This window comes from Myotis myotis, unplaced genomic scaffold (assembly GCF_014108235.1).
Source record: "Myotis myotis isolate mMyoMyo1 unplaced genomic scaffold, mMyoMyo1.p scaffold_m19_p_6, whole genome shotgun sequence".
In the NCBI taxonomy this organism is placed as follows: domain Eukaryota; kingdom Metazoa; phylum Chordata; class Mammalia; order Chiroptera; family Vespertilionidae; genus Myotis; species Myotis myotis.
Window position 1 is genome coordinate 21,209,508 of NW_023416368.1, and position 19,934 is coordinate 21,229,441.

The window sequence follows — 19,934 nt, forward strand, 5'->3', positions numbered from 1 at the left end:
CTCAACCCCCCACTCCTGTCCCCTTCCCATTAGACAGTCCCTCCTCCCAGGTCTGTCCCACTCCTTACCGTTCAGGGAAAAGGCCTGCCGGGCCCTGGGCAGTCCCATGCTGCTGCCTCGGCCCACAGTAGCTGGAGCCGGGAGAATTGCTCTCATGGGTCTTGCTGCAGCCAGTAATGAAGGCTTGCCCCGTGCTCTGCCTTTAAGCTCTGAAGCTCTGGGACCAGGGGTGATCAGGTCAACTCTGAAGAAAACAAGAAGGAAAATCTAGAAATTCAGAACCAAGAGAAAGAAAAAGAAAAGTGCAGTCTCTAAATAGCACTTTATTGGAGGGATAATTTCGTGGTTAAACTGTCAAACTTTAGACAGAAGGCTTCAAATAAAACCTTGAAGTAGTTTGTGGCCCTGGGCAAGTAATTTCACTCTTCCGTTAACCTCAAGTTCCTAATATGTAAAATGGGACAGTAATTACATATACTTCATGGGTTTATTATGAAGATAAAAAGGTGCAAAAACAGTGCCTAAATAATGTAACATCTCATCTGCCTGTAATTAGAGTGTATCAATCTCCCATATGAGAGCACTTAGAGACCCAGGAGAACAGTCTGTTCGTTTTTGTTCTTTTCATCTTTGTAGCTCACATATTGAGCACAGAGCTTGTACCATAGAAGGCCTCAATCCATGTGTGCTAAAGTGACTCACTTGCCCAAACAAAAGGTCTGAAGTGCAGAGCTTCATCCTCTAAGGATACAGAACCATCTCAAAATATATCGTTCAGGATGTTGAGAATACTGACTGTCTCCGAGAAATGGAAATGGATGACTGAGGATGGGACAGAAGGGTGATTTTTTCCAGTATATATTCCTTATACCTTTTGAGTTTAACCATGTAAGTATATTTCCTACTCAACAATAAGATTTTTTTTAAATTATAACATAAATCGGAATTTCTAAACATGGGCAGTTTTAATATTATGGGCCAGAAAACTGTTCGTTGTGGGGGCTAGTCTATGTATTGTAAGATATGTATTGTAAGATAAGATACTTCCTGGCCTCTACCCGCTAGATGCTGGTAGTAATCCCTACCCTAAGACCCAGTTGTAACAACCAAAAATGTCTCTAAACATTGCCACAATGTCCCCTGAAGGCAAAATGTTCCCCATTGTGAACCACTGTATGAATAAGTAAGGACTTCTAGTTACAAGACCACAACCCCCTCTTGGAAGGGGCTACATGGAGAATCCAGTCAAGGCTTAAAAGAGGTAAAGGAAGGAAGAAACCAAGATGGCGGCATAGGAAAACACCGGAGTTTGCTGCCTTGAACAACCACTCCAAAAATACAACTAAAAGACGGATCGGACATCATCCATAACCACAGGAAGGCTGGCTGAGTGGAAATTCTACAACTAGAAGGAAAGAGAAAAGCATACCAAGACTCAGAGGAGGCGCAGTGCGGAAGTAAAATACTAAGGTGCAGAGGTGCGTGCGGAGCGGGCTGGCGGCTGAGGGCACGGTTGTCGTTTTCAATCGGGAGGGAGTCTCAAGCTCTGAGCTCCAGTTCTGGGCGAGTCTCTAGGGACCCAGACTCATACGGGAGAAGTGGGACTATCTGGCAGTGGTCGGAACTCGAGGGCAGCTTTCTCTCCGAGGGGCTTGTAGCGATTACCGGGACACTGAGAAGCAGAGCCTCTGAGAGCAGGACTGAGAGCAGCCATAACTGCTAGCCCCGCCCTGTTGATCCCGTGGGACCCGCCCCGCCCAAGCCCTGCAGGGAGGCTTTTGCTGGATAGCCTCAGGCAAAGGCTAGATTAGCACCTCCCTACAGATCCAGGAGCCAGGAAGCCCAGAGGTCAGAGTGGGACCATCCAGTTTGCAGCTCCGTGGAACCATAAAGGACACACTCAGGGGGCAGACTCAGTGAGCACCAAAGCCCCACTGAAGCAAGTCTTGCCCCAGAGGGGTGTCTCCAGCACAGAAGTTCTCCCACTGCAGACACAGCTGATTCTCACAGCCAATTGGCCTGGAGGTCAAGTCCTCTCAGTGATACCTACAACAATCAAGGCTTAACTATAACAAGACTGTGCACAAAGACCACAAGGGGGTGCACCAAGAGTGTCCTCCTCAGGTAATTGGGGAGGCTGAACCACTGGGCCCTACAGGACACTCAGCACAGAAAACCACTTTGTCAACACAGGGAAGCATAAAAAATGTGGAGACAAAGAAAAAGGACACAAATGACAGAAATGGAGGAAAGCAAACTACTGGATATAGAGTTCAAAACCACACTTTTAAGGTTTTTCAAGAATTTTCTAGAAACTGCCGATAAACTTAATGAGATGTACAAGAAATCTAATGAGACCCTCGAGGTTGTGATAAAGGACCAACTAGAAATTAAGCATACACTGACTGAAATAAAGAATATTATACAGACTCCCAACAGCAGACTAGAGGATTGCAAGAATCAAGTCAACGATTTGAAATACGAAGAAGCAAAAAACACCCAACCAGAAAAGCAAAATGAAAAAAGAATCCAAAAATACGAAGATAGTGTAAGGAGCCTCTGGGACAGCTTCAAGCGTACCAACATCCAAATTATAGGGGTGCCAGAAGAAGAGAGAGAGAGCAAGATATTGAAAACCTATTTGAAGAAATAATGACAGAAAACTTCCCCCACCTGGTGAAAGAAATAGACTTACAAGTCCAGGAAGCGCAGAGAACCCCAAACAAAAGGAATCCAAAGAGGACCACACCAAGACACATAATAATTAAAATGCCAAGAGCAAAAGACAAAGAGAGAATCTTAGAAGCAGCAAGAGAAAGAAAGTTACCTACAAGGGAGTACCCATACGACTGTCAGCTGATTTCTCAACAGAAACTTTGCAGGCCAGAAGGGAGTGGCAAGAAATATTCAAAGTGATGAATGCCAAGAACCTACAACCAAGATTACCTTACCCAGCAAAGCTATCATTCAGAATTGAAGGTCAGATAAAGAGTTTCACAGATAAGAAAAAGCTAAAGGAGTTCATCACCACCAAACCAGGATTATATGAAATGCTGAAAGGTATCCTTTAAGAAGAGGAAGAAGAAAAAGGTAAAGATACAAATTATGAACAACAAATATACATCTATCAACAAGTGAATCTGAAAATCAAGTGAATAATCTGATGAACAGAATGAACTGGTGATTATAATAGAATCAGGGGCATAGAAAGGGAATGGACTGGCTATTCTTGGGGGGGAAAGGGGTGAGGGGGATGCGGGAAGAGACTGGACAAAAATTGTGCACCTATGGATGAGGACAGTGGATGGGGAGTGAGGGAGGGTGGGGTGGGAACTGGATGGAGGGAAGTTATGGGGGGGAAAAAAAGAGGAACAAATGTAATAATCTGAATAAAGATTTTTTTAAAAAAAGAGGTAAAGGGGGGTTGGGGGGATAAGCTGACACTTATGGACTTTCTCCCATCTGCAAGGCCTACAATCTTTTTCCGTCCATATAGTCAGCCACTGAGGATAAGATTTTTTTCAATACTCAATTCAAGATTTTTCAGAGGAGAGAACTGAACAAAGAGGCATGAAGTGACTATGCCCAGGTCAAATGGAAGCCAGGGACAGTCACAAACAACTGAGTTCTCTGACCACCATGACAGGAATCATTCTGTAAGGTAGCCTTAACAGAGCTTCTCTTTCCAATCCAGTATCAGGACTGAATAGTTTATAATATTGCCCATAGCCTGTACCAACAAGACCCTGATAATGGCTTTAGGGAAACTGACAGGAAGAGATGTATAAGGAACCTGACAGCAGAGTATAAGAGGAAAGGTATATCATTCCATGTTTCTAGGCCTTGGTTTTTGTACCTCCAAAATAGGAGCCATTAATGGCTCTGTGGCCTCTCAGGAATGCTGTAAGGGCATGGAACAAAACAAACATGAGTTACTCTAAAGGCAATCCTATAATGTATAAACACAGTGGTTTACCCTGTAAGTTTTTTAGAAGCAGGAAGTGGACTGGAAGTGCTGGTCCCCTCGGCTGGTGGTGGCATGTCTGGGCTAGGACTGTCATTCTCGGTTGTTCTCAGAGAGACCTCAGGCTGCACACCACTCTTGACCACTGGCGTCTTAGTGACTGCTGTACCACGATTCCCAGGAGATTCCTTGACCAAAACATGGGCATCTGAGATGATCACTTCTTCCCACTCATTCTCCTCACCCACTTCTCTTGGAAGAGCTACACTTAAGAGCTGGCTTACAGCTTCCGAGTTCTCCAGAGTCAGTTGGGAGGTGGTTTCCTTAGAGGCATTTTGCTCAGTGAGGACAGGCTGCTGATTTCTTTTAACCACAGAGCCTTTGGAGGAGATGCCAGAAGCCAATTCCACTTTGACTTTGGCTGGCTTTTCCTAGAAAAAATAAAAATACCTTGTATGCATATGCCACTTGACAACTGACAACACATTCACAAATATTCTCTCATTTGATCCTCATAACAATAATGTATGGGCAACAGATAAGGAAGCAGAGGCCAGAGAGAGGTGGAAACTAATGTAAGGTCCCAAGTATGAAACTGGCCTGAATCTAAGTCATATGATTCCAGGTCCCTTTCACTACAGTATTTAATGCCCGAGTTAGGATAAAGCTCTTCTCCTCACAAACTTCTTACTGGCATGCCTCTTTAGGTTTCAGCAAACAAACACTGACATTTTTTACCTTGACCTTTGACTGTTCAAAGCCTACTTTCCTCTATGTGTAGGAAGAGGCTGGCACACTATCATACTGGGCCCGGAAGTCCTAATTTGTTTATCTTGGTGGTCCCTTCATGAGATTCAGTTAATCCCAATGTGCTCACAATCTACAGAGACAGACTGGAGGCCTCTAACTTTGTTGGGGAAAAGTCTATCTTTTGTCCCAAATTCTTCCAGGTGAATATTAAGCCTGACTTACACATATGCTACAAACTCCTCCCTGGGTCAATATAACTCATATACTTATTATTTATGGGCTAGAAAATATTCAAAATCACTAAAAATACCAGCTTCTATCTCAGAACTACTTTTAAAAATTCCTTGGTGCTTTAGCTTTTATGCAATCAGCATATATACATACATGTATACACAGGGTGGAGCAAAAGTAGGTTTACAGTTGTTCATATGGAAAGTAATATAATAATGACTAAATAATATAAGAATAAACTCTGTGATTCACATACTCACAATTGGGAACCTACTTTGCTCCACCCTATAATTATATACATACACACTCTAAAAAAATTTTTTAAATAGTACTTGTCTCCAGGAAAGGTCTCAGAAAGGTTTCTTTCTTTTATGTGTGTAGTGAAAGGCACTGTAAACTAGGAGACATGAAACATAAAAGCTGGGTTCCATCTAAGCTCAGCTTCACTCCTAATTACTCAAGTGGCCCAAGGCAAGCTCTATCTGAAGCCTCATTTCCTCATCCTATAAAAGGCTATTATGCAAATCGACCAAATGGAGGAAGGACTGGTCACTATGATGCGCAATGACCACCAGGGGGCCGAGGTTCAATGCAGGAGCTGTCCCCTGGTGGTCAGTGTGCTCCCACAGGCGGAGCACCACTCAGCTAGAAGCTGGGCTCACGGCTGGTGAGCACAGTGACTGTGGTGGGCAGCCTCTCCTGCCTCTGTGGCAGCACTAAGGAGCAGCGAGCGAGCAGGCAAGCAGTAAGGAGCGAGGGGTCCCAGACTGTGAGAGGGCGCAGGCCGGGCTGAGGGACCCTCCCCCCCGGCCCCGTGCCCCAGTGCACAAATGGCATGCACCAGGCCTCTAGTTATAAAATAAGAGAGTTGGGTTCTCAGTGTTTGTCAACAGCAGCAAGATAACCTTTCAGATGACCCCACTCCACCAGCATCTGTGCTGTCATTAAATTTTATCACTACCTTCCAGTGACTGATTTGCAAAAACCACTCACCCTTCCAAAGCCCCTCAGGCAGCATGTCACCTCTAGCTAAGAACTTTAAGAAATCTCCATAAAGCATTCTCAGATTCTAACACCCACTGGCGCATAAGGATGAGTAAAGGATACAGGGCTTACTGACTGCTAAAGAGGGAAAAGTCTGCAGAAAAATAGGAGACAAGTTAAACTAAGCTTCTAAGATGAGATCTTTGAGCAAAACACTGCCCACTTAAGTAGACTATTTTAGACAAAGATCCTTGGCAGGAAAACTGGATAACTTAAGCAATAAGCTAAAATTCTAGTTGGTGATCTCAGGTTTCCTTACTCAGCCTCCCCTTTTTAGACGTCACCTTTCTTTCAAGATGAAAGGCAAATACTACCAGTTGCCCACTCAGAGACCTCAATTAGCACCATCAGAGAACAAAGGAGTGAGGCGCTGAGCTACAGAGCCTTTTATACCATCCTCTGTTCCATCCAACTCACTGGGAACCATGCCACACATTTTTGGGGCTAATTTTAGCCAGTATGAGCTCCAGAACAATACGAGAAAAGGTTGAGTCGTTTCCTGACTGGTGTGGACACATTTGGAGCTTTTAGAAACTATTTATACTTGCTTCAAAAAATCAGAACTAAAAAATGTTAGCAATGCTTAAAAAGTGTGTTTTAGTGGAAGAAAAGGCGCTGGCATAATTAGTGAACTTAACAAGTCACTTCCCTTGAATCTATTTCCCCTCAGCTGAAACCTTGGAGTTGAACTAGCTGATAACCAAAGTCACTTTTAACTCCAAAATTCAAAGTACATTAATGCTAAAATGTTACTCTTTTTCTTCTTGTACTCACTTATTCATTCCTATGAGGTTTAGAAATCATAGAATCTACCCTTTACACAGTAACTCGGAAAAACCTTTGGGGAAAACTTCTGACTTAGCAAGTCAATATGAGGACAAGTAGATAAAAAAACCAACTGTCTTCATGTCATGAGTTTCATCTCAGAAAGAGAACCAAGGCTCAAAGTTATTTTAATCAAAGGTGGGAAAAAAGACATAAAATGAAAAAGAAAAGAAAGCCAAGTAAAAACATAATCTCAAGTGAAGGGCACAGGGTCATTAAGATTGTTCCATGCAAAAGCATAGGAAATAAGGTCAACAGACAGACCTTCTGTGCATGAGTGAAGAAAGGCCAAGGAAGGTTCGACTACTATCCAATTCAATCTCCCTACTACCACTGGGGAAGTACGTTTTGGGAAGACTAACTAGGGTGGGAATAAATGGGATGGCTTCACAGAGGCACACCAGAAGTACGCACAAGACACTGGACAAAACCTCCTGAGACACACTAGCACTAGATCCTTCCTGCCCCTTGAAAGATCGAATTACTAACAATAATAGAGACAATAATTATATTGCTGCCAATGACGACGACAGGAATGAAGCCTCACTGAGGATTTAATAATGCCACGAATGTGTCATCCATTTTCCATGCATAATCTCACTGGACTCCTGCAACAACCCTAATGAGTTAGGTAATGTTGTTTACTTATAGTTACAAATGAAAGGAAACCTAAATCAAGAGTAGAAACATAAAATGACTTGCCCAAGGTTGCATAGCTAAAAACTTGGGAAGCAGAGGTTTGAACTGAGGAAGCTAACTCCAGGACTGTTTTCCTACCTATTATCCTGGCCTGTTTCCTGGAACTGGTATTATCCTGAGCTTCAACACGGAGCCAGAGGGCAAAAATCATCATCCCAGTATTTTTCAAGGAGATGTTGTGTGGAAATTGCCCCAGATAAACTTAATAAGTATACTGCAATATAAGTTTTATCTACACAAATAAACCTGGACTATGCTGAGTTAAACACATTACAAACACAATCCCAGCCTAAGCTATTTTCACAAAGACAATGCCCTTTTTCCTTTTCTATCTACCCAAATTCTACTGATCTAGACCATCCCCTCTATAAAACCATCCCTGACTATTTTAGTCTTTTGGGCCCTGAATAATTTACAGTCTAATATAAAAATGTGACAAGCATGTATGATTTATATAGTTAAATGCCAAGCATACAACATGTGCTGAACTGAACTTCACAGGGCATAGCTTTGATGCTCATGTATTTACAAAGCATCAATTATCTAGAGAAATGGTATATGTTTGGAAAGTTAGACTATGAAAGATCTTGAGTATTAGTTAAGTACCTCCACTTTTAATAGGAGCACAGATTAAAAGGACTTTGAGCTAAGGAGTGAGAAAATGTGCGCTACACATCTAAATAGCAAGAACAGTCAGTGTAAAGAATGGGCTGTTAAAAATTTAACCCTAATAGAAAATGAATAAATTAACATGGGATAGTCATCCATGGGAAATTATAAAACCATTACAGAAAACGTTTTTGAAGAATATTTAAAGGCATAATATATTATATGAAAAAAGGCAAGATACAGAACTTATATATTCACACACAAAAAGACCAAAATATTAACTAATAATAGCTTTTCTTTGGATGGCATAAGCTTATGGGTAACATTTTATTCTTTCTTTTTAAAACAGTCTACAATGAAATTGACTTACTTGTATGGTCAGAAAATGAAAATAAACATTAATTTTTAAAGTTATCTGTTCTGAAGGAAAATCTACTTTGTGGACTTCCAAATCAGCAATGGCCAATAGATTTTACCTTTGGGATCCACTTCCCTCCTAGGAAGTTACCACAGGTAGGGCACTTAGGTGGCTTGTGCCTTGTGACATATGTAAAGGAGCAACCTGGGCTGGTGCACGTCCCATGGCCTCGGCGGGTGTATGTAGTGGTCTGTAAAAAAAAAAGGGGGGGGGGGTCAGAATCAACACCACAGTCTAACCTCTCTCAGATCCTGATGACCATTATCACCACAACAATGCCAGCAGGATAGCAGCTTGTAGAAGGATAGGCAATCTATAATAATAAAAGTGTAATATGCTTAATTAGACCGGACTTCCTTCTGGACGACCGTCCAGATGAAGCCGGGGCTCCGAAGGAAGCCGGTGCTGGCAGCCGGGGGGAGGGGGGAGGTGGGGAAGAAGGCCTACTCTTGCATGAATTTCGTGCACCGGGCCTCTAGTTCATGGTATAAATGGTTGGAGTTGGAAAGGTCTGACTAGCTACAACTAGTGTACTTTTTAGAAATGGAGCAGCCGTAACCGGTTTGGCTCAGCGGATAGAGCGTCGGCCTGTGGACTGAAAGGTCCCAGGTTCGATTCCGGTCAAGGGCATGTACCTTGGTTGTGGGCACATCCCCAGTAGGGGGTGTGCAGGAGGCAGCTGATCAATGTTTCTCTCTCATCAATGTTTCTAACTCTCTATCCCTCTCCCTTCCTCTCTGTAAAAAATCAATAAAATATATTAAAAAAAAAAAAAAGAAATGGAGCAAATGAGTTCAAATGAGAAAAGAGAGCTGTCCAAGGTTATAGTTAGGCACCAGAAAAATAAAGATCGTAATAGCTGCTATTTTTAAAATTGATATATAACCGACATATTAGTTTCAGATGTCTAACATAATGATCAATATTTGTGTATGTTGCAAAAACAATTACCACAATAAATCTAGTTAATACCCATGAGTACACATAATTATAATTTTTTTTCTTGTGATAAGAGTGGTTGCTATTAATTGAGCAGGGAATCACACAGTGCTGAACACTTTACATAGTATCTCATATAATGCTCTTAACAATGCTCTCAAGTTCATTCCTACTGAGGTTCAGAGTAGTTAAATGCTTTGCCTCAAATAGTAGTAACTCAAGGGCAGAGGTAAACCTAGAAACCAGATCTCTCTAATTCTTGGTCCACGATTTCCACGCACCCAGCTGCACCCTATGGCTCTGAATACTTCAAAGAATGTGCTTCATCTTCATTCTTATTAGTTAAAAATCAGGGAACCTAGGGTTCAGAGATAAAAAAAAAAAAGTAGACCATGGTCACTAAAAAAAGAGGGAACTCCGGTAGAACCCAGAATTTAAGTACTATTTTTGATACCTGGTTGGCCATCCAAGTATGCAGAGGGCAGACTTGCTTGAGTTATACCTAGATTTTCAAAGTTGTACAGGTGGTCAACTTTGCTGTCCAAGGGTCAATTTTATTTGCATATGGATATACTCGGCCACTGGCTCTCACCATCCCTACTGATTTCCCTTTCTACAGACTGTATTACAATGGGCTGTTACATGGCAGTTATAAGTAGAAATTAGCTATGAACCATTTCTAAATTAATGCTGGAAAGAAAACATTCCCTGTCAGATTTGTTCTGTCACTTATGAGTTTGTATTCAGCTATCAATCCCAGCTTCCCTAGCCTGGCCCAAAAAAACCGAAAACCTCCCTTGAGAAAACACCCAGCTGCCACCTGGCTACCTCTTTCAGGACATCCAGGAAAAGGTGATTATGATAATGGTAACAACAGGGCAAGAATGAGTGTGAAGTGGTGTGGCACCAGGAAAAAAGACCAAGCTTTGGATTGCAGCTTGGCCACCAACACCCTGAATGACCAGATAATCTCTGAGAACTTCGCCAGTCCCAGCGTCCGAAGGTCTAAGACTCCTAGGAAACTACCTGGAAGAGAACTGTTCTGGAGGCCTAGCCTCCATCAATCCCCACACACTGACCAGTTTGATGGAGGTGGGGTTTTCCACAACCGAGTAGGCAGGAAGAGGCAGCATGATGAACTGTGTGGCTGGCGCAGAGGAGCTACTCTCACTGGAATCCTGTGGGCACATGGAGAGAGAGAGAGTGAAGAACACCGAGGACCTCCCCCAACACCAAGATCAGATCGAGTCCAATAACCACAATGTGCTTATTTAAAAAAATAAAGAATCTACAATTGTCTCAAAATAAGAAGTTTACTTAAGAGCAAATAAAAGTAGGAAAGAAACATTACCACAGGGAACATACTATCCTCATTTTACAGATAAAAAAAACAAAAAAAAACGGTTCTCAGAGACTTAGATCTCCTAAGATCACATAAGCAGTTAGTGAACGAACCCAACCCTCTGACCCTATCCAATGTCCTTACTGGCCAGTGCATGCTTCGTTATCATAAGCAGCACTGAGGCAACAAACAATAAAATGGATTCAGGCCTGGCATGGATTCTTCTGCAGAGGTACCTGCTCTCACCTTTACAGGCCACAGGGGCTGCAGCATGCTGGTCCTGCCTCTGAGGATACCATCCTACCAAGTGTAACAAAGGGCATGATGGCATCTTCCTACTTCAGGGGTCCAGGCTGTGGGATCACTGATACTGCTCTTTCCCCTCACTTGGGCATAACATGTAAGTTCTGGAGAGAGACTTGCCTCTTCTTCCTCAATGATTAGTCCCATCAACCTGAAGAGAACTCCCCCTTCTTCCTACCTACCCCGCACCCATGAAGACCATGTGGAAATCTCCTACACAGTTCAAGGTGCCACTTTGTTTGTTGAAACAATCTTCAGGAAACATAAAATCCTGACTGATACTAAACCTGACAGACCCTGGCTTTATCTCATGGGTAGCCCACATACCATTTCCTCCTTCCTGCTAAAGTATTATGTACTACCTCATATGGGGAAAGTTCCACCTATGCTGGGCAAGAGGAGCTAGCAACTTGCCTGAGAAACAGGAAACAACTTGGATCAAGCCCAGGGGCAAGAAGGTTCAGGAGGACTCCAGTCCCACTAGAAATGCCCCGTCAGCAGCTCTCTCCAGTCCATATCTCCAGAGTCACACGGCAGGGTGCTGGCTGTGAATTTTTAGTAATTCTCGAGGAAGTAAAAGACATCAGTACCAAAGCCACTTACCCTCATGACTGTTACCACTGACATGCTCTCCCCCACCTGGGGCTGAGGCACAGCCAGGCTTCCGGTGGGGAGGTCTGGTGAGCCATTCACTAAGGTCTCTTCAATCACCAGGCTTGTCTGGTAAGGCTGGTGGCTCTCCCCTACCTCCAGGGAAGCCTCCTCCAGGAGCACATCCTGGCTGAGGATCTCTGAGGTGGTGATCTCCTGTACAGCACCCGGCTGGGCAAGGGCTCCCACCTCCTCAGCGAGGGCCTCCACAGCCATGCACTGCTCTGCCATGCCTGCATGGCTGGGCACTGTCTCCAGGGCTGTGTTGGACACGAGAGATGGTCCCTTGGAGGAGACCTGGTTCTGGGCCACACACAGTTCCAGCTGAGGGCAGCTCCGGTCCTCCTGCAGGCTGCTCTTGGGGATGATGATGTAATCCGAGCGGGGTAGGATCTTGCGGAAACCTGGGATGTCCGGAACCACAGCGGTCAGTGTAGAGAGCTTAGAGTTCTGAAGATGAGGAAGTCAGGAAAAAGGAGACAAGCAAAGATAAATGGAGTAAGGTAACATGGATATACGTATCTCAGCTTTTTCTTCTCCCTGCAAAAGGGACCAGAAAGACTCTACTCTCTTGACTTAAGATTTAGATAGGTTCAGCCTCTATAACAGCAATGCCATCTTCATTTGAATCTCCCTTTAACCAATATAGTTTCCTTGCTCATTCACACAGGAGACTGAGAACATGGATTAAAAGGGCACTGATCTTGGCATCCAAAACTGTGAATGGGAACCCCATGTTTGGCACAGTCTCAAGCAAATCCGTTCCCCTTTTTTGGACTAGCTCCCCAAACTGTAAAATGAGGGATCTGAATCTGGCTAATTATGAGTTCCTTTTCATCTCTGATACTTTAGGATTCCACAGTAACAGAAAATTTAAACAACAGAATTTATAATGTGCAATAAAAAAAGCAAAAAGCTTAAATTACAAGTCAAGGCCTAGTTGGAACTCACGGCAGCAAGAGTCCAAACATTGTTGGTTTCTCCCAAATTACAAAGAAGAGGATGAAGAGACCATGGAGCTAACAAGGCCTCATGAGAGAACGTGCTTTTGGGAGGGGTTATCTGACAAGGGCCTAAATACATTGGGGGTGGGGGAAAGAATACAATATTAACACTGACCTAGGATCTTCAAATTCAGAAAATAATTTCCTAACCTTAAAAACAACACTATTAAGTTAGATACTATTATTCCCACATGGCAATGAAGTAATTGAAGCTCAAGGAGGTAACCTTTCCCAAAACACAAAACTAGTAAGTAAAAAGCTGGAACTCCAGGCCAGGTCTACTAAAATGTTCTGCCTCCTCTCCCCCCCACAAGGACTGTTTCCCAGACTCACAGTGGCATCTCCAATATTGTAGGTAACACAAAGCTGTTCCTGGAAGAAGAATGCCAAGCCAATAAGGACAAAATATCTAAATGGCAGTGACAGACAGGCTCCACTAAGGGAAACCAGGTATTACTAGAAGCACAACCCTGAATGACTAATTGGCACCAAGAAAAGGGTGCTTTTGTGCGTTTTTTCCTTTTTGTGGTTTTTTCCTCTTTTTCAATTTAAACTGAAAGTTACCCAATAAGAAAAATAGAAAAGCTCAAAGTGAATAGTTAAGTGAGAACTGAAATGGAACAAAAAATATTTCAGAAGCAACTTTAAAAGAAACACTAAGTCAATTACAAAAGGATCTTAAATCAAAAGCAATAGTCAATGAGTCCACTTAAGGTACAAAGGAAGCACTCAGATGAAACAGCAAAGCAGATAGACCGAATCCTTTATGGAACCTTTACTGAAGAGATAATGGAGAAATGATATTCTCAAGTCATCCTTTGAAGCAGACAGGTCAGGAGAACAAAACTAACTAATGGCAAATGCACAGGATGGTCTGGACTTAATCAACAGATTCAAGGATAGAGAAATCAGGATGGCCTAAATCAGCGCTCACCAACCTTTTGGACCTCCCGGACCACCAGCTGGTGACCACTGGCCTAAAAGACACTCATCTTACAAACTGGAAGGAATAACACTGGAACTATGGCCTCTACCCCTTGGTAGGAGACCTGAGGGGCTGCTGAGGAGACAGCATGCCACAAGTACGCTGATACGCTTTCAAAGTATGCAGGCAGAGGGTCTCACCTTCACACCAGGCAATGTGGGTGAGGTCAAACACAGCACATAAAGCAGGGGTGGGGAACGTCCAGCCCGTGGGCCTTATAAAGCTCTTGAAATCATTTGGTTTGGCCCTGCCAAGGCATTAGGGGTGAGCTAATTAAATGTTTGACCAAATATAGCAGGCTAATTTTTAAGGTGATACTTTTGTATGGCCCATGAATAATGTCATAAATATCCAAATGGCTCTTCGCAGAAAAAAGGTTCCCCACCCTTGACCTAAAGCCTCACCAGTCTTGGCATAGTCCAGATCAATGGTTCTCAACCTTCTGGCCCTTTAAATACAGTTCCTCATGTTGTGACCCAACCATAAAATTATTTTCGTTGCTACTTCATAACTGTAATGTTGCTACTGTTATGAATCGTAATGTAAATATCTGGTATGCAGGATGGTCTTAGGCGACCCCTGTGAAAGGGTCGTCCGACTGCCAAAGGGGTCGCGACCCACAGGTTGAGAACCGCTGGTCCAGATGCTCATTAAATGCCACCTTTTCTTATTATATGGTCACTGGACATTTAATCTACTAAAGAGTGATATTTATTGACTGAGTCAGCATGTGCCAAGAACTCAGCGAGGTGCTTTACATTATCTACTTAAAACCCTGTGAGCAGATACAATTATCTCCATTTTACAAATGAGAAAACCAAAACTCAAAAGGTTAAGTGGTTCTTCCCAGGTCACAGCTAGTCAGTATCAGAGCTAATCTATTCATGTTCTGGTGGCAGAGGTAAAATAATGGTAGATATAAATTAAAAATGGATAACAAAGAATCACTGCAGAGGATTTATTTTATGTTTTTTAACGTCTTAATAAGACCTACAGTAATGTCTTTTTAAGAACCATATCTCTACTCTATCCCTGGCTGGTGTGGTTCAGTGAATAGAGCACCGGCCTGAGCACCGAAAGGTCTCAGCTTCAATTCCTGGTCAAGGGCACGTACCTGGGTTGCAGGTTCGTTCTCCGCCTCCTGTGAGGATACATGCAGGAGACAGCCAGCTGATGTGTCTCTCTCACATTGATGTCTCTCTCTCTTCCTTCCTCCCTCTTTCCCTCCCTCCCTCCCTCACTTCCACTCTCTCTGAAAAGCAATAGAAAAATATCCTCAGGTGAGAATTAACCCCCCCGCAAAAAAAAATCACTACAGATTAGGTGAAAATTTTTTGGTATCATGGGCTAAAAGATTGTTGACTTTATAATGGGTAAACCAAAGGGAGTATGTGTACTTCTTCTAGCCTCGGCTTCCTCTCCCCCAACCCCACTCCCCCGCAGTGATTGTTTCCCAGATCCACAGTTCATAAACAAATTATCTGGAGGAGGAAGTACACAGTGACATCGTCAACACTATAGGTAACACAAAGCTGTTCATGGAAGAGGAATGCCAAGCCAATAAGGACAAAATATCTAATTGGCAGTGGAATGAGCTCCACTAAGGAAAAATACAGCCTGTTCTGCCAAACAGTTGCATTCCTGGGGAACCTCTGCTTTACATTATAAAAAAGAAGTTAGAGACAATTGTTTCAATTAAAAAAATGGAGTTAAAGTTAAAAGGTCTCAGCAAGCAATAACAAGGTTATTTTCCTAAAGGAATTTTAGTTTTTAAAAACATAGCGGTGTTAACAGTTGTCAGTGAATTTTGTTATTGTGAACTAGAATAACAGAATGGCTGAGGGACACAAACCCAAACGCTTCCCTGCTCATTCTTTAATCTATGCACTCAAACCTTCATTCTCCTTCATCATTTTCTGCTTTAACCTTGCATTTCTGCTTCTAGCAAAGTTCAGAGCCATCAGTGATGATATTATACAAAGCTACTATACCTATCTCTAAACACAGAGCCCAAATGCTGATCATTATACCTGACAGTAATCATTAGAACACAAATTAATTATATTATGTTCAACTTATAACATGACCATTCTTGATGTAGGAGAAATGCCAATAGGGGGTGGGCAAAAGTAGATTTACAGTTGTAAGTACATGAAACAGAGTTTATTCTGGTATTATATTTTTCCATACCAATTGTAAACCTACCTTTGCCCTGTATAAAGGAAAATATTTATTACCCATAAGAATAAAAGGGCTCCAAGATATGCTAAAATTCAGAAAAGGAATCTAAGGCTCGCTGCAGATAACTCAGAAAATGCCATCTCCATGTACTGCTGCAACCAGAGGACAAAAGAGTACATATCATCAAAATTAAAGCAGGCAATATTAGACAAAAGAAAAATGACTCAATTCAATTCAAAGTCCCAAGAAGAGGAAACAGGGGAACAGGGGTTGATCTCCCTTAGGCCTTTATCATTGAACCAAAGGAGAAATAAATTGGGGGAAAAATTACTTACAGGATCCAAACCTTCTTTCTCTAGTTTGGCTTTCTCCAAGTAGTAACTCCTTTCAGCCACGCTGAGAAGCCTCCAACTCTCGCTAATCTTCTTATTGATCTCAGACTGTGGGAGGTGGGGGAGCTCCTGCTGAACTTTCAGGTAGATGTCATAATAGTACAGAAGGTAAGCCGACCTGAGGAAGTAATGACTTCTTAAGGTTTTCCCTCATTTAACTAGTTTTGAACAGTGAAGAGGTAGACACAAAACTCAGTATTTCATTTCAAAGCATTTAACTAAATAAGAACTGGAGCAAAGAAACATTTAAATAAGACCCCTAGATGGTGCATCAGAGGTTTATCTCTGTAGAAGCCAGGAAGCAAAGGCTTGTCTGGTTTACTTCCATGGACCTTTTTCTGCAGGATGACTGGCGTTAAAACCCAATATGAGCAAAGACAGACACAGCTGCCCTGTCATTCCACCCTCAGGAAGGTTAGTTAGGGGGCTGATTACATAGTCAGACCACCACTCACTGCCTTTACAGACTTTGGTCATCTCAGGCTGAGAGAGGGAAGCAAGTAGAATTATCACAGTGACCCAATGCAGCACGAAGTTAGAAGTATTCACAATTAAGAGGGAAACAGAGTTATAATTTGAATAGTTTTTATAGGTATCTTGGTACTATTTATAATGCCACGTTTTTATTCATGCTTTATTTTAAATATTTAAATAGTAACAATGGTAATAATAAATAACATGGTTATTTTGTACAGTAAATCTTCCCAAGAACACTGACAGGTTCTTGGAATTGTGACAAAACAATGTAAAATGAAACCAAATTTATCATAGGCTAATTGATATAAACAAGAGTTAAGTCCCTATAGCAGTGGTTCTCAACCTTCTGGCCCTTTAAATACAGTTCCTCATGTTGTGACCCAACCATAAAATTATTTTCGTTGCTACTCCATCACTGTAATGTTGCTACTGTTATGAATCGTAATGTAAATATCTGATATGCAGGATGGTCTTAGGCAACCCCTGTGAAAGGGTCGTTCAACCGCCAAAGGAGTCGCAACCCACAGACTGAGAACCGCTGCCCTATAGCATCCCATCAGTGGTATAATGAAACGACACTGAAGAAACTGATGTTATTCGAGGACCTGCTGTACATAGCTTCCACCATTGGTATGGTACAATTTCTTCTGACAGCCTGGAAACGTGACCAAAATCTAGCCAGGAATGGCAACTGCTGGCATCAGTCTCCCATCCCCACTCCCCATCTCCCTTTCCCACAACCCCAATGCCCATCCAGAGACTTCTACTGACATGGCACTCTCAGTTAATATGGCAGCTTTAAAGTCTTCCTCAACATAGCTCTCCAAGCAGCTACTGTTCATAAATGCCAGCTACCAAAACATGTTGACTAACCTGGGTTTCTTGGCTTTTTCTCCATGTATTTTATACTTTTTCTTCTTCTTGGGTGGCCCAGGGGAGGTGTAACAGTAGGATTCCTCAATTTCCTCCATCACAACAGTTACCTCAGTACCATCATATGATGAATCCATGGCTAGGAGACAGTCAAACACAAATATGTTTCAAGAATCCACCTTAAAGGGAACAGCAAATGACTCCTTAGCTCTGCCAGGGCCGTAAGGCTGAGTCATTTCCCAAACTCAGTAGGTCTAAGAAATTCCTGGGGGGTGCTTATTAGATACAGATTTCAGGATTCCCCCTGGCCTGCTGAATCAGAATCTCTAGAGGGTATGAAAATTTGCATGCTTAACGAGCGCCCCAGGTGAGTCCTTTGACCAGACAAATGTGGGAACACTAACTTTTAGCCCTTTCACTGATGGGATACTCACAGTAAAGCTTCGGCTCAAAGATTTTAGTGCCACGTTATAAGAATCCCATATAGTAACAGGTAAAAAGAATACGTGGCCAGGAGTCAGAAGTTCCCTTCCTCATGCTTCATCAACTTAAGCAAACTGCTTCATTCACTCAGTCATTCATTCAAACATGCAGTAAGTGCCTATACAGTGGGGCCTTGACTTACGAGTTTCCCGACTAACGAGTTTTTGAGATACCAGCTATCTCTCGGCTGATTTTTTGCATTGAGTTGATAGAGTAATTTGAGTTAAGGAGCTCCTTAACGAGCTCGGTCTCGGAACGAATTAAACTCGTAAGTCAAGGCCCCACTGTATATGAGAGATTTCTTTACACTCTGCCAACTTGTGTGACTTCGGGCGGGTCCTTTAGCTGCAGGTTCAGTTCTCATGGATAAAAAAAGATATCTCACCCACCTTACTACAGATTTTTACTGGATAGGCTCAAGGACATCATAGCTACAATCCTACCTGAGAATAGTCGACTGCTGTACAAAAGAAAGGGTTCATTATGAAAGATGAATAATCTTTGGCCAAGGTGGTAATGACCTGCCCAAGGCCACCGTAGCAAATAGGACTTGCATGACAGATTTTTTTTTTCAATTCAAAAACCCAATTACCTAGGCCTTCTTTCATTATACTACACTACTCCCCACCTCCACTGGCAACCCTCTAAACCAGCACAGTTCAACAGACCTTCTGCGATGACAGAAATGTCCTATTATTTGTGCTCTCCAATATGGTAGCCACTTATGGCTAATGACCATCCGGAATATAGCTGGTATGATTAAGGAATTAATCTTGTTTTAATTGTAATTAACTTAAATAGTAGGTACGGCATTGGGTAGCACCGGTGTAAAGAGTAATCTGACAGGCCAACATTAGCTTTCTGCCACTGGTCTAAGAAACAGAAAATCTACCAACAGCTTTTCCTGGTAAAAGAAAGACATACAACAGCGTAATGAGTTAGCTGTGGCTACTACATTCTAAGTTGGAGTTTCACCCACGAGACTCAATCCTTGGAGGCAGAAAGGTTCCCAAAAACCAAGTGCATTTTATGAGAAAGAAATAACATTCTTGCTCCTAAAAATCTGTCAATTTTTGCAGAGAATTTAGGATTCTGGGAAGAAGGAGTTGTGCTAGTAAACCCAGGGCTGATCTGTGCATTACCAAGCCCACTCACATCTCATTTAGCCCTCCCTACGCAAATGATAAGTACCATATGGGGTATAATGAAAAAGACAGCACAGCATGTTGAGTCAGGAGACCTGGATCCAAGTCTAGAGCTCTAACTATGTCATCTCTGACAAACCGTAAATTTCAGTTTGTTCCTCAAGTGAGACATAAAGAATCAATGGCTCCTAACTTTTCGGGAGGCAAGAACCCCTTTGAGAATGCTGTGAAAGCTAAAAACCTCTTTCGTAGAAAATACAGACAAAAAAATATTTCACCTATAATTTTAAAGATATACTCTAGGATAAGAAGTCATTATTCTATTCCCAAAGTTATTTCTAGTTCTGTGTCATCTCTAAATTATTTCCCTCCCCATTATAAAACACACACACACCCCTACATACTGTCTGTCATAGTGAAAGAGAACATAACCCGCAATTTGGCTGGGTAAGTAAGAGGCCAGTGCCTTCAATGGGTAAGGGAAGCTAGAGTTCAAACCAGAGCTATGTGGGTACCGTACTTTTTTGCCCTTAACTGATTTCTCAGCCCTGCAGAGTCTTGCAGAGAAAAGCAATAATTGCAAGAGATCACATAGGGTTTTAGCACCCAGATCCTAGGC

General features: G+C 42.4%; 1 protein-coding gene across 8 annotated transcripts in view; it reads right to left on the reverse strand.

Moving 5' to 3' along the window:
• Positions 1–19,934, reverse strand: part of HMGXB3 (HMG-box containing 3) — a 46,641-nt gene that overhangs the window by 25,912 nt on the left and 795 nt on the right. For 7 of the 8 annotated variants that reach the window (XM_036311933.1, XM_036311938.1, XM_036311936.1 and 4 more), the window contains exons 2-8: positions 17,688–17,826; positions 16,281–16,455; positions 11,728–12,225; positions 10,559–10,657; positions 8,599–8,730; positions 3,977–4,395; positions 69–244 (exon numbers count right to left, since the gene is read on the reverse strand). In XM_036311933.1, coding sequence (XP_036167826.1) covers positions 69–244; positions 3,977–4,395; positions 8,599–8,730; positions 10,559–10,657; positions 11,728–12,225; positions 16,281–16,455; positions 17,688–17,824 — 1,636 coding nt within the window. In that variant the 5' untranslated portion in view covers positions 17,825–17,826. The remainder of the gene's footprint in view (positions 1–68; positions 245–3,976; positions 4,396–8,598; positions 8,731–10,558; positions 10,658–11,727; positions 12,226–16,280; positions 16,456–17,687; positions 17,827–19,934) is intronic. The other variant, XM_036311935.1, reaches the window with a different exon arrangement.